Source organism: Theobroma cacao, chromosome 6 (genome assembly GCF_000208745.1).
Source record: "Theobroma cacao cultivar B97-61/B2 chromosome 6, Criollo_cocoa_genome_V2, whole genome shotgun sequence".
NCBI lineage: Eukaryota > Viridiplantae > Streptophyta > Magnoliopsida > Malvales > Malvaceae > Theobroma > Theobroma cacao.
In genome coordinates this window covers 11,282,428-11,296,542 of record NC_030855.1, presented here as the reverse complement: position 1 = coordinate 11,296,542, position 14,115 = coordinate 11,282,428, and the positions used below count along the sequence as shown (strand labels likewise).

General features: G+C 35.9%; 1 protein-coding gene across 1 annotated transcript; it reads right to left on the bottom strand.

The window, feature by feature from the left end:
- On the bottom strand, positions 2,032 to 4,455 carry LOC18595682 (60S ribosomal protein L7-4). Its single transcript, XM_007023754.2, has 7 exons — positions 4,350 to 4,455; positions 3,622 to 3,800; positions 3,434 to 3,531; positions 3,294 to 3,351; positions 2,748 to 2,827; positions 2,540 to 2,642; positions 2,032 to 2,460 (listed from the first exon to the last, which is right to left on the bottom strand). Exons 2-7 carry the CDS (start codon positions 3,796 to 3,798, stop codon positions 2,245 to 2,247), a joined length of 732 nt encoding a protein of 243 aa, XP_007023816.1. The 5' UTR covers positions 3,799 to 3,800; positions 4,350 to 4,455; the 3' UTR covers positions 2,032 to 2,244.

The following is a 14,115-nucleotide window of genomic DNA, read 5'->3' as shown; positions in this document are numbered from 1 at the left end:
GTTTAAAAATTAACATTTTTAAAATATTAATATTTTATTTATAATTTAAACATTGTTATGATTAAAATATTAAAATATTAATAAATTTAAATTTTAAAGTTAAAATATTAAATTTTTACAATTTGTAATTAAAAATTTAAACTTTTTTATTTAAATTCTTCTTTTTATTTTATAATTTATTTTAAATTAAAAGAGAAAAATATTTATATGTCTAGGTTTATAATTTTTTTAAGTAAGGGTATTTTAGTTTAAAATGTTTTAGACTCTATTCGCATATATGTGAAATAGTTAATACCATTGAAAAGGATAATAGAAATTACAAGGTTTTGCAAGATTTCGAACAATGACTATTCTTTCTTTCAAAAACAAACCAAACAGAAGGAAAAAGTTTTTTTTTAAAAAAAAGTCATTCTTCCGATCAAACATGGTATAAAAGTGCAGCCACACAGCACCAAGAATGTTGTAGAAGAGGTAAAAGACAGTTGTCGTAACTTGCTGCTTGTGTCACGGGGGTTTTCTCTTGCACCCGTGTGGCGCTCAACCACGCCCCTTCCTGGTCGCTTCAGTGGCTAAGCCAGCCTTGCCCGGTCAAGGATGGATCTCCTTGACAAGAAAACTGATGCGGAAGCGAATTCTCGAATGCTGGAGTGCTCAGTCAGCCGAGCCCCGCTCGCTAGGTCTCCAATCCCCACACTCGGGACGCCCGCGTATCGAGCCCTTGCTCGAAGAGCACTCCCTCTCGCAGCCCCTCATCTGGCTACACACTACTCTCGGGTGCCTTGTCTGGCCCGCACGCTCACTCTCGATGCAACCGGCACGAATTAGAACGCTCACACGCAACAAGGAAGCAAGTAGGGAAAATGGATTTTGTATTTACACTCAAAGAATACAATTTACAAGGGTAGCCTAAGCCAATCACATAATGTGCCGTACCACCCCATCCTGGCAGCCTTGGCTGACACTCACTCTAGCCCCCACAATGGCCCCCAAGTGCCCAGCCCTCAGCCCCTAGGTTGCCCAGCACAACCCACTCTCACAGCACCAAGCCATCAGCTCTTGGCTCACAATGCCCACTCTCAACCCTCATTCAGCCAACCAACCATCCAACCCTTGGCAAGGTCCCCTAAGGTCCCTTTTATAGTGGGGAGCCTCCCCCAACAGTCCCAAGGGGTTCCCAACGGTCCTGGTGCCGTTTGGAGCCGTTCTGTCCACTCTGACGTGCCCCTGGGCGGTTGGGCAACGGCTAGCCCGCCTATAGGGCTGGTCGGTCTTTCCCGCGCAGTCTAGGCCCTTCTTGCGCTTCTCGCGCATTCTCTGCGCACCATCGCGCTGCCAGTCTGTCTGCACACCAATTCTGCCTGCCTGTGCGCCAACTCTACCCGCCTGCGCCCCATAGGGGTTCCTGTGCCTACGCGCCATGCTTTGCGAGCCAATGCTGCGTGCCCCACTGCCTGGGCCTCCTGTGGGCCAAAACTGCCTGTCCCAGCCATCTGCGCGCCCAAGCACGGTCTGATGGCGGGAGATCAGCCCCATCTGCGGGCCATGCCGCCCCCCATCGAGCCAGCATGGCTAGGGAAACAAAAGGGGCGTGACGCTTGCCTATAAATTGTTATTTCTCTCCCACCCGAGACAGTAGCCAAACGCACTCCACGCTGCAGGTAGAATAACTGAAATGAGGTCCCTATCCTGAGCTTGTTTAATGCAGGAGAATGCTTGATTAATAAACATTTTATTTTATTTGAATAAAATAATTATTTTATTTTATTTGAATAAAATAATTATTTTATTTTATTTGAATAAAATAATTATTTTATTTTATTAACCCAACTTACCCTTTAAAAGTAAAAATTATTTCTTATGATTATATAAATAGGGACCTTTATGATGCTTAACGCCCAAAAGATTCTATGCTCATCAAGTGTTTTTAAGTATACTATCTCCTGCAGCCTGTTGTACTTACCACTTTTTACTGCTTTTTAGGTCATACAAGAAAATATTAAGGAAACTAAATCTCAATTACCATCTGGAGTATGTATCAACACCAAAATCTTTTTTAAGGTCAAAAAAATCTCATTAAGTGAAGTCACATAGCAGAAGTAGAATAAAAGGCAACACCTTGACATTTTCCATGCTCTTGGAAAAACTGTATCTAACTTCCAAGAGAAATTTAGAGGAAAAAAGAACAAAAAAATCCTTACAATAAACAAAAGGTAACTCAAACGTTGACAAATAACAGACATCTATCTAGTTCATTCTCCTAATAAGCTCGTTGATGTAATTCTCACGGTTTCCAGCATCTCCTCCTTCAACATAGTGGTTCCTCTTCTTTTTCAGACCACCCAATGGGGCCTTGAGCTTAAATGGCCACAGGAAGTTATTTGCCTCCTTAAAATGGGGCCCCACTGTCATAATCTCATGGATAAGATCTTCCACGCAGATAATTCCATACTGGCCCAAGGCCTGTGATCATGGGAAAATCATTAGCAAGAACATATAATACTATCTCTTAAGCACCAATAACATAAGCAATTCTACAGACCTGCTCAACAACTGAGTTGTCAGTCAAAGCAGTTCTCTGCTTGTTTAACTTCCCGTAACCTCTCTTGTAAATCAGCTCTCTCACACTCTTATGATTGGGATATCTAGAAACATGCACCGCTAACAAATAAGAAATGACACATAAATAATATCAACAAAAGAAGAGGCCCCTTGGGAGGGAGGGAGAAGCGAGAGAGAGTGACAGATACCCATAAGTAACATATGGTTCAACCAGGTGAAGCATGTTCATTGTTGCCTTGTTCACTTTAAGAAAAACTCCATTGAAAATCTGCATCAAAATGTGAAGCTCAGTAAGATATTAAAACAATGCCTAATTTAGATTTTCCCAAGGAGAAGGTGAATAATTTCCATCATAAATACTACAAGTCTCTTGAGGTGCTTTAGACATTCTATGGATATAGCATCTAAGCTAACATACTTAAGATTTGATATCAGAATGCTGAAATAACAGGAACTGCTCAACAATGCCACAGCATCAAATTATACACAATTTATGGTACATATAGAACTGATCTAATACTCAAAAGACGAAGTAAAAGACTACACATTCAAATTTGACTGGAAAATCTCTTCACATAACAAAATGAAATGCCAAAATTAATATATTTATATCACACATTTCATGAAAATATCTTAGAACACCTCAGCCTTTAAACAGAAACACTTTGACACAAAAAAAATGGGGGAAAACATATCTCAGCCATCTTTCTCATTAAAAAGATTTGATAAGCTACCTGTCTCAGACGCAAAAGCTGCAAGATTTTCCTTGTCCTAGGATGCATGGCATTGATACTGCAGACAGCAAAGTTGACGGCATAAGAACCAGCTTATTAGCACTTGTGTACACTGACATAATATCATAGATGTCACATACCCACGAATGCGAATGATAAACAGAAGCTTCGCCTCAGGGTCAACATAAAATCCTCCTTTCAACTTTGCCTCACGCTTCAATTGAATGAGCTCCTTCTCCTGAAGAAAGGACAGCAGTCAATAATTCAGAAGCTGCAATGTTGGAAGTAAATGAAAATGTAGCAGAACATAGAGACAATATATTTATACCTGTGTCTCATACTCCTTTGCGTATTGCTTAGCTCTATTGTAAATCACCTTACGGTCCTCAGCTTTCTTCTTCTTTGCAGCTTCAAGCTCCTGCTTTTTGGCAAGCTCCCATTCTTCATTCCTCTTCTGCTTCTTCAAGAGTGACTCAGGAATCACAGCCTTAACTTCCCCACCCATGTCTAAGCAAATTACCAAACCAAAGTAGAAATCAGAAAACAAGTCCTGGATTTGTATAGACTTTTTTAACCCAAACAAACAAACTAGTTAAACAACCAGATACACAAATCATAAACACAACCGCACATTACAAAAATGAATGATTCATCTCTTTTCAGTGTGATAAAAAAAAAATCAATAGTACCAATTAAAAAGAAAAAAGACCCTTAGTTCTACCAAGCATCCAACATCATTTTCTTTGATTTGAAGGGAGATTCAAACCCAGCTCCTTTAGCAGGGATACTTGCAACATCCATCGTTTCAAGAACACAACAAACAGTAAATTAATACAGAAATGGGGACTTGAAAACAGTTTGACCCAAAAGATTATTTTCAAAAAATGGGTGAAGATGGGATCAAGAGTACACAGCCAGGAGTGAAAGATTTCTCAAATTATTGCAAGTGAAGATCACTAATCAAACAGAGTCAGCAAATACGAAGAAAGGTATCGTTTAAAAGGTTAATCAATTCATTTTCTTAGCAAATAATAGAGTTTAGAGAAAGAGAGTAACCTCGAAAGGTTTCGGTCGGTCGAAGGTAGGATGCGGCAGCCAACAAGGGTTAGGGTTTCTTCGAAGTTGAAGCTTTAAAAGAGGAGGCCCAAGCTGACTGAAAACAGGGTTTTGTAGGGTTTGTATTTCTTGTTGCTTCATTCGACGGCTGTGATTACTTTTGGCACTAAACGATTATCACCATCGTTGATGTTCTATTTTGGACATAATTTAAAAAATAATTAACTATTATTTCACAATTTATTTTGTTTTACTTTCATTTATATTAAATTAAATTTAAAAACATATATAAATGATTTTTTATAGTTTTTTATTAAAAAGTAAAAAAGAAATTATGAAAAATAGTTTTGAACTCTAAAAAGTAAAAATATTTAAACAAAGAAAAGATGGAATAATTTTAAGATATCTAAAAATATATAAAGATGGAATTTGTTAGGTTTATTAGTTTTAAAATTATTATAGTTTTGATATGACAAAAGTGATTTAAATTGCTTCAATAATTTTTGAATTTGTTTGAGTGATCCTTGAACTTGTTTGAATGATTTTTGAAATTGTTTGAATATATTTTTTAGTTTAATTTATTAATGTTAAAAACTTTCATACATATACTCTTGAAGTGCATAAGTGTATTTTTTTTTTCCTCAAGGCCCAACTACCTTGATAAATTTTATTAATTAAAATAAAAAGTACATAAAGGAGGGAGATATAAATCGTATCTCCAGAATTACATGAGAAACAAGAAATAAATTAAGATAGTCACCTAAAAAAGACATTACTTTCCAAACATAGTAGTTTAGAATGCAATTGGAAACTAATAGTACTTTAATGCAGGATTCTATGAAAACATAAATTAGAGTACTATTCCTTTACATTTATTTAAATCAAACATATGGTAAATTTAATCTGTCTAGTTTAAGAATACCACGTAATTCACCTTGTGTTTCAGAAAAGACACAAAGATCCTGATGTGTGTAGCCCTGATTAGACAAGAAATCTGCTGCTTGATTACCTTCCCTATAAATATGTGAAATTCGATAAGAAATGTTCAGCAAACATTTTCTTATAGATTCTAATAAATACCATATGTCATGGGATCCTTTCTAACATTGTTGGATCATTTGAATTACCACTAATGCATCCATTTCTATCCATAATTTATTAATATCGCGTTCTTGGCATAAAACCAAACCTTTGAGTAATGCATGTAATTCCGCCTGCAAAGAGTTAGAAGGACCAAGATTTTTTGAGAAACCAAATATGAGCATACTTGTGTGATCTCAAAGTAATCCTCCATTTGCCGCGTTTTGATTGTTCTTGGAGCTCCCATCTACGTTCAACTTATATTCACCTATGAATGGATTCACTCAATTTACTATTTGAAGAGTTGTAGAATGTTTGATGGGGAATTTAAAACCCCATGTAGCGGCTATGTTGATGTCTCTTTTCCAATGCCATTGTTTTAGAAGGTTGCCCTCATATAGCTATCTCAACAATTTCATAATTCACTATACAATTCTATCAAGGTACGTACCCAAGTTCCTATGTTTCGTATGATTTCTTTCCAACCATAGAAACCAACATATAAATAATGGAAGTAAAACTCTAATATGACCCTATTTAGTGTAATCTCTAGAATAGTACCATGCCAGATACTTTGAATAACATTTTGGGGGTTCAAAACATAGATTTGAAAGAATTTTGCAAAGAGATTCCAAACCTATTTTGCCATCGAGTTGTCTCACAAAACATGTAATAAACACTACTCAGAGTTGCAACATAAGCATTTAGAGGCTAATTGGATGCCTTTATTCTTCATCCGTAGCTCTATCGATATCCAATTATTTACGACCCTCCATAAAAAAATAGAAATCGTTAATGGAATGCTTTTATGCCAGATGAGCTTACCCATAGTAATTGTAGGTTGCCATTGCCTAACAACCTCCCATGCACTTCTGGTAGAAAAATCCCCATGAGATGTAAAGGTCCAATAAGCTACATCTTCCTTTGAACTATCAAAAGGAATCTTCAAGACATCATTAATTAACGTAGCGAGCAGTAATAATTTCAACTTATCCATATCCCACGCATCACCACTATAAAAACTATTAACTATAGACATATCATTTTGAAATGAAGGGAAAGAAGTTACTAGTGGTTTTTCTCCCATCCAACAATCATGCTAGCAAAAAAGCTCCCCTTTGCCAATCTGCCACCTAGTATGCTAATTAGTAGAAGTCCTACCACCAAGCATCTTCTTCCACACTTGGGAATCATGTAGTTTAGGTTGAACATAATGAGGTAGGCAACCACAATAGTATTTTGCTCTCAAATAATGTGTCCATAGGTTGTCACACGTTTGAAATTGCCACCATAATTTCATTGTGAAGGTGTTAAAAACATCTATCGACTTTCAAATATCAAGCCCCCTCTTCCAAGCATGGAAAACTAATTTTACTCCAAGCAACCCAGTGAGTCTTCTTGCATGCAATCGAGCTAACCCATAAAAAACTATTGAAGAGCCTTTCTATTTTCTCAATGACAGTCATCGGAGGTTTAAGGATTTGTAATAAGTAAATTGGCATCGAAGATAGAAGACTCCTCAATAGAGTAATGCGACCACCAGGTGATAGAATCTTATTCTCCCATCTTGAAATACGATCTCTAATTTTGGTAATTAAAGAATCAAATAGGAGTATCTTTATTGTACCTTTGAAAATAGGAGCTCCGAGATAGATAACAAAAAGTGTCTTATGCAAAAAATAGGTTGTTTGTGATATGATCTACCTTCTAGAAATTACAATGCTATTACTTGTGATGAAATAGTTTTTCAGACTATTTATTTGCTGCCCAAATACCTATTCATACTTCTGTAAGAAATTCAAAATTTTCTACAAAGCCGAGTGGCATCCATTAGTAAAAATAATAATATCATCTGCAAATGCAAGATGACTAATGTTCAATGAACGGCCGAACTAATAATGCAAAGAACTATGTTGACGAAATAACTGATTAAGTCCCCTGGATAGATACTCTGCTGCTAGTATAAACAAGAAGGGGGAAATAAAGTCCCCTTGTTGTAGCCCCTTCTTCAATTTAAAATAACCCATCGAGGCACCATTAATTAATAAATAGAACTAACAGTTGGATATACAAGTCTTCATCATGTTTATCCAATGCCCATTGAGGCCAAAACTCTCCATCATCAATTATAAGAAATTTTAGTTCAAGCGATTATATGCTTTCATCATATCTAATTTTAGAACTACATTATCTTCCCTCGATTTATGATCAATTTTTCTAATCAGCTCCTGCACCAATAAGATGTTGTCACTGATAAGCCAGCCACTGACAAATCCACTTTGATTTTCTAAGATGACGGAAGGGAGAATTTTAGACAAACAATTTTTCAACAGTTTAGTCACTATCTTATGTAAGATAGTTAATAAACTAATAAGACGAAAGTCACTCCATTGGCAAGCCTTCGATTTTTTTGGCAGCAAAACTATCGTGGTAGATGTAACTCCTTGTGGAAGGGATGCCCCATTAAAAAAATCCTGCACTACATCAAAAAGGTCCTGTGCAATTATCCCCTAACAATGTTGGTAAAAAAATGATGAAAAATCGCTTCTTTTTGTCACTCCATCAAGGCCTGCCACACTATTTTTGTCAATATTAAAAACCGCTTCTTTCACTTCCTGTAGCATGGGAGCTGCACATAAAAAATTATTATCAGTAGAAGAGATAATCTATGGGATGAGAGAGGGATCAAAACCGGATCTATTGCAGTTTTCTGCCTTTAACAGGTTTTGAAAAAAATCAATTGCAAAAGTTTGAATTAAATGTGGATCCTCAATAGCGTTTCCTTACCAGTTTTCAATCCAAAATGTGACTTTTCACCCTATTTTTCTGCATTCTTATATGAAAGAATCTTGTATTTCTTTCTCCCTCCACCAACCATTTGACACAAGATTTTTGTTTCCAAAAAAGCTCCTCAATACTTAACTGTTGGTTTAGTTTAGCGTAAGCTCTGTGCATTTTGTCTCTATTAATTCTTGAAGGTTCCTGTTGAAAAATCAACTTTTTTTCTTCAGCTTCTACTTTGGCCAACAGTAGGTTTTTAAAGATACCACCAAACACCTGTTCATTCCAAAAAGCCTTCATTCCTGTAGCTTGTATGGGCATTTTCCAACTCCTATTGACAAAAGGAAGAAAATCACGGTGTTTTGCCCAAGCATGTAAAAAAATGAAATGTTGAAGGGCCATTATGAGTTATATTGGAGCATGATAGTAAGAGAGGACAATGATCAGACTCGTCTCTATTCAAATGTTGAACTCTAGTGTAGGAGACACATTCTGCCCATTCTTGATTATATACTACTCTGTCAAGGCACTAGAACATATGGTTATTTGTCCAAGTATAACTATTACCCTTAAAACCTACATCAATGAGACCACAGTTAAGCAAAGCAGTAGCAAAATCCTCCATTGAACCATCATGGGGAGAAGCACCATGCAACCACTCATCGCTGCTCAAGATGGAGTTAAAATCTCCACCCACCATCCACAGCCCCTACATGTCCACTGACAATAATTGAAGGGTATTCCAAAGCTCTATTCTTTCTAACCGGGTACACTTTGCGTAGACAAAAGATGCAAACATAGGATGAGAGAGCCAAGGTAATGAGAGTTTCACATGTAAACACTGAATATGGTTCATCACAACTTCACAACAAATTTCAAAAGAGCAAACAACCATATTTTGTCAGAAGAATTATTAATCACTGTATCAAAACCCAATCGCCTTCTAACATACTCCATGTTGCTTATATTAACCATAGTTTCTAAAACTACCAACAACTTAATTTGATGCATCATTTTTAGTTTTTTCAAACGTCTTTAGATCACACTACCAAAGACACCTCTAACATTCCAAATTAAAGAGATAATCATGGATAAGTTTGAAGTGAAAGGTTCATTGAGATAAAATCATCATCATCAATTCTATCTTTTACCTCCAAGGCCACATCATCACCTACTGAGTTCAAAAATTCTACAGAATAGAGAACACTGTCAGAGTTCTTCCACTTGGAGATATAAGTTTCTAAGTTGTAGTTACCAAAATCTGCATGGGATTGCATGGGGGGTTGGTTGTGGATGGTCTGCCTCGTTTCTTGGGTTGTCCAACTACCAATATCAGCCTACAACGAGATAGAGTTATTGTCCATATTTAAAGCATACTCACCTGGTTCGGAGCGAAGAGCGGTTAGGTACTCATCACTACTCTCCACTTCTTTTACTGCCTCAGTTTCAAGCAGATCCCCAAACCCAAACTTTTTTAAGTCTCAACCTTCTATTGTAGTGCTATTAAGTAAGATTATTGGTTGTTCATTTTCCCCAATCAAAAGCCTTACCTCCTACTGATCGTAACCATTCCCGTCCACCACCGCGTGCAGCGACTTTGCAACATGCTTTCCATTTTGCTTCAATTTATTTTTTCTTTCTGTGATATTTTGATTATTCTCCAATGCCCATTGTACATAATCATGGTCTCCAGTAAATTGAACACTTCCAAAAAGCTTATACCTAGTTTCAGTGCTTTCATTCACCCTTCCTTCGGTAGAAAATCGAGGTTGATTTGCTCTAAGCAAATTATGTTTTTCATGAACCATAGTATCTTTTGCCTTTATAACAAAACGATCACCCTCCCATAGACCTTCCTTGGCTTGCACTTGGATCCCATAAACAGCTTCTTCGGTATGCTAGCATTGATAGGGGTTGTATAATTTTCAAGGGCACTTGTATCACTATTCACCTATTCTGTTCACCCTTGTCTTCCATGAATTTTTGTCCATCCTCCTCTATTGCTCTAATCCCATCAAAACAGTTAGAGGTCATCACTTGCACATTCCCATATTCCTTGCTGACGATTTCAACTCCTTTTGAATCGTTTGCTCCACTTTTCTCAAGATTCCCTACTATCTTCCATTACAGACTCTGTTTTGGATCCTCCATTCAAATCACTTCCTCTCTTTTATCTCCCTTAGAGCCTAGATCCCTTCTTTGTCTCTTCTCACCTAATTTTTCTTCATTAGAACTCAAAATCTGAACCCTAGAAAGGTCATCTGATTGTTTAATAATCCTTAAAGGCAGTGGCTTCTTTACACCCGAGTTCTCTGGTTTGTTTCCAAAAACCATACAAATTGAAATACTATGGCCCACATGCAAACAATGAATACAATAATCCAGAAGCTTTGAGAACTCCACTCGTTGTGAAAAACCTCCAATCATAGCACCAGTCTTTCTATCACGACTCACGATCCATACATGATATAATGGGGCCTTTTGACAATAGTATTCTACACAAACATGAGCCATACTAGGATGACTCCCATTTGTCGTTGCTTCCTCAATGAATAGAGGCTTTCCCATTATCATTGCAATCATCATCAACGTCGATTTCTCTTACAAATGAGCTTGTAGATTATGAAAGAAAATCCATACAGGAACTAAAGAGGATTTTTTTTTCTGGTTGAAACTTTTGGGTCCACTTGAATACTCTCATCTTCTAGTTAGCTATGAACCATACTTGCAAGATCCAGATCTTGTTTAAATCATGCTCATTTGTGAGATGTATAAGGACGTATTTATAGTCTAACCAACAAATCTCATATGCACTAACCAGTTCGATTCCTGTAAATGTCGAACAGATCTCTTGCATGTGTGGCATTCGGGAAAACTCTCTGATGATGGAATGCTTGAAAAACTGAGCAAGGACCTCCAACTCATCATCAAAAAATGACACACTAAGTCGATCTTTGTACAAAGAAATCTCACAAGTTGAAGGGATGACGGACAGTTTATCCCCAACCGCTACAAACAAAAAGGACTTTTTGATTGTGTGTGGGGAGACATGAAGTTCCTTTGGGGGCTGCATGGCTTGCGGTAAGCCATGAATGGGTGGTGGCTACATCATTGCACTAGTTGGGGGGTTTTGGATGACTGTCGATTGGCATGGGGGGCCAATATCAACCGGTGGGGGGCAAATAAGGGTCTAGAGGCTGGCCAACCACCAAATCGTGGGGGTTTAAGAGGGGGGAAGGCATGGGAGTTTAAAGCGTTTTCCATTACAAATTATATTGTCTAACTTTTTGGTTAGTTTAAGTGCATAAGTGTTAACTTGTTTAATTAAGTTTTGAAAATCCTAAGTGTTTCCATGTGAAGAAGTTTAAAATTGCTTGAATGAGTTTTGGAATTGCTTGAATAATTTTTGAACTTGTTTGAATAGTTTTTAGACTTGTTTAAATTATTTTAAAACCTCCCTTGCATTTGATTTGGAACTGTCCAAGTATTTGGCACCAAATTGGGTTCAAAAAGACGAATTTTCTATGTTTTAAGTTACAAGTATCGATACTTTGATCAAAAGTATCAATACATTTTAAATAGAATGGTTCTACCCAAAATGTATGGATACATTTCCAAAATGTATCGATGCATTTCAAAATGTATCGATACATTTGATCCAGAACTAACCGTTACACACAAAATCAAACAAAAAATGGTTATTTTCTTCACCAAACATTCTCTAACAGCTTCAAAACTTCTCCAACTATAAAAAGACTTCTCCAACACATTTACAAGGCAAGAGCAGTGGAGAAAAACTTCTTGTGATCAAGAATCAAATCAGATGAAGAAAAAGAAGAAAAAAAGAAAGAAACCAAGATAGAGCAAGCAATTCATGTTCTTCCACCAAGATTTTAAGTTTTCTTGTGCTATAATTCCTTTATGCCTTCATTCCCATCTTTTGTAATCATCCTTATCAATATCATACTCTTCCAACTTTGTACTTACTTAGCAAAACCTACCTTCTAGAGGTATCCTTGCTATTCAAAATTGTATTGAGAGATTGTACTTGATCTTTGAAAGGCGTTGTAAAGGTTATGCTTAAGCCTTAAAAAGTATTTTTTATAGTGGATTTGAAATTCCTTAATGAGCTAAATGAGAGAATGTAGGAAAAAAGGCCGAATTCTATAAAAATATTATGTCTTCTCTCTTTATTTTTCACTCCTTGAATTTATGCATTTACATTAAAGAATTTAGTAAATTTGCTCTTAACTTGTTTATTCTTTAATTTACTCTTCCAATTATTATTGACACACTTTGATAGAAAGACAAATTTATGAAATTTATTTTTAGCTTGACTTGATTAGAAGCTTGTGAAAATTTTACACTAGTGCATTTGGCCTTAAAGAGTTTGAAAATTTATTTTCAACTTGTTTGGTCATTACTTTGCTTAAATTACTTTTGGCATGTTTTAAAGTGAAAACAAATTTGAGAACTTGTCTTCAAACTTGCCTCCATTAAAAGTTTAAATTTGTTGAAAACAATTTTTCAAAATCCAATTCACCCCTCTCCAGGATATTTTTCTCATTATTATAGAACTAACACTTTTAACCATTAGTATCAGAGCTTGGACTCAATTTTGTAGGTTTAATAGCCTTTGGGTGATCCTTGTTAGTTCTAAGACATGGTCATGAACTCTATTACAACAATTATTGGTGAAGGGCAATCAATTATATACCCTCTTTTATCTAGTGGTGAGAACTACTCCTATTGGAAAATTAGAATGAAGTTCTTTGTTCAAGCCAACAATTATGATGTTTGGAGTATAATTGTTGATGGTTCATACAAGCCAACCAAGGAAGAAAGAGAGTGAGATACAAATGGCATAAACATGGTACAACTGAATGCTAAAGTCATGCACATTCTCTTTTGTGCACTTGGGGATAAAGAATACAATAGAGTTTCTAATTGTAAAAGTGCCAAAGAGATTTGGGAGAAATGAGAAGAGTTGTATGGGGGAGCAAAGAAGGAAGTGGAATTGGATGAAAAGCCCTATGAAGGTCAATGCTCAACATGTGGCAAGGCAATTAGAGATGAGGAATCAAGTGAATTTCAATCTTCAATCCAATTCGAATCATGCCTGATGGCTCTTAAAGAACTTAAGGTAAACTTATCACTTTGTGAACCCTTTTTATGTTTTTTTGGTGAATTGCAAAATGCCTTTGAAAAATTAGCTTGTGAATTTGAGAAAATGAATTTAAAACACAAGAAAATAATTTCAAAACTTAGCGTTGGAAATGAATTTTTACTGAAGGCAAAAGATGATTTGAAAAAGAAAGTGAAAAATTGAAAATTCATTTTGAAGCTTGCTAAAAAAAATTGACGTTTTAAAAAAAAAGAGAATTTAGATGCAAAAATGAAGCTTGAAGGATTGACAAATGAAAAGCAAAAATTTTTCACAAATTTCACATTTTTAAAGATGACCAGATGCAATTATTGCAAATTTTATGGTCATTATTCGTGCACTTGTCCAATTAGAAAATGTTTATCTTATAGGATTAGACACGTGTGGATTCCAAAAGGAACTATGTGTAATAAGACTAACTTTCAAGGATCTAAAGAAATTTGGATACCAAAAATCAAATGAGAATATTTCTTGTAGCTGTGCTAGAGAAAGGAGGAACAAACTTTTGAAGATTGAAAGCTCTCTAGACATACAAAGAAAAATGGGTGATTTCTTTACTAAAAGTCCTTTATTTGTTAAATTATGAACTTTGATTGTTTGCTCTTATTTTTTTTATTGAATTAATTTAACTTGATTTCTCAAGTTGTTTGCTCATTTTTTTATTGAGAATTTTGGTTGTCTATGTTGACTCCATGAGTTTTTTATGATAACAAAACATTCCCATTTATTAATGTCTAACTA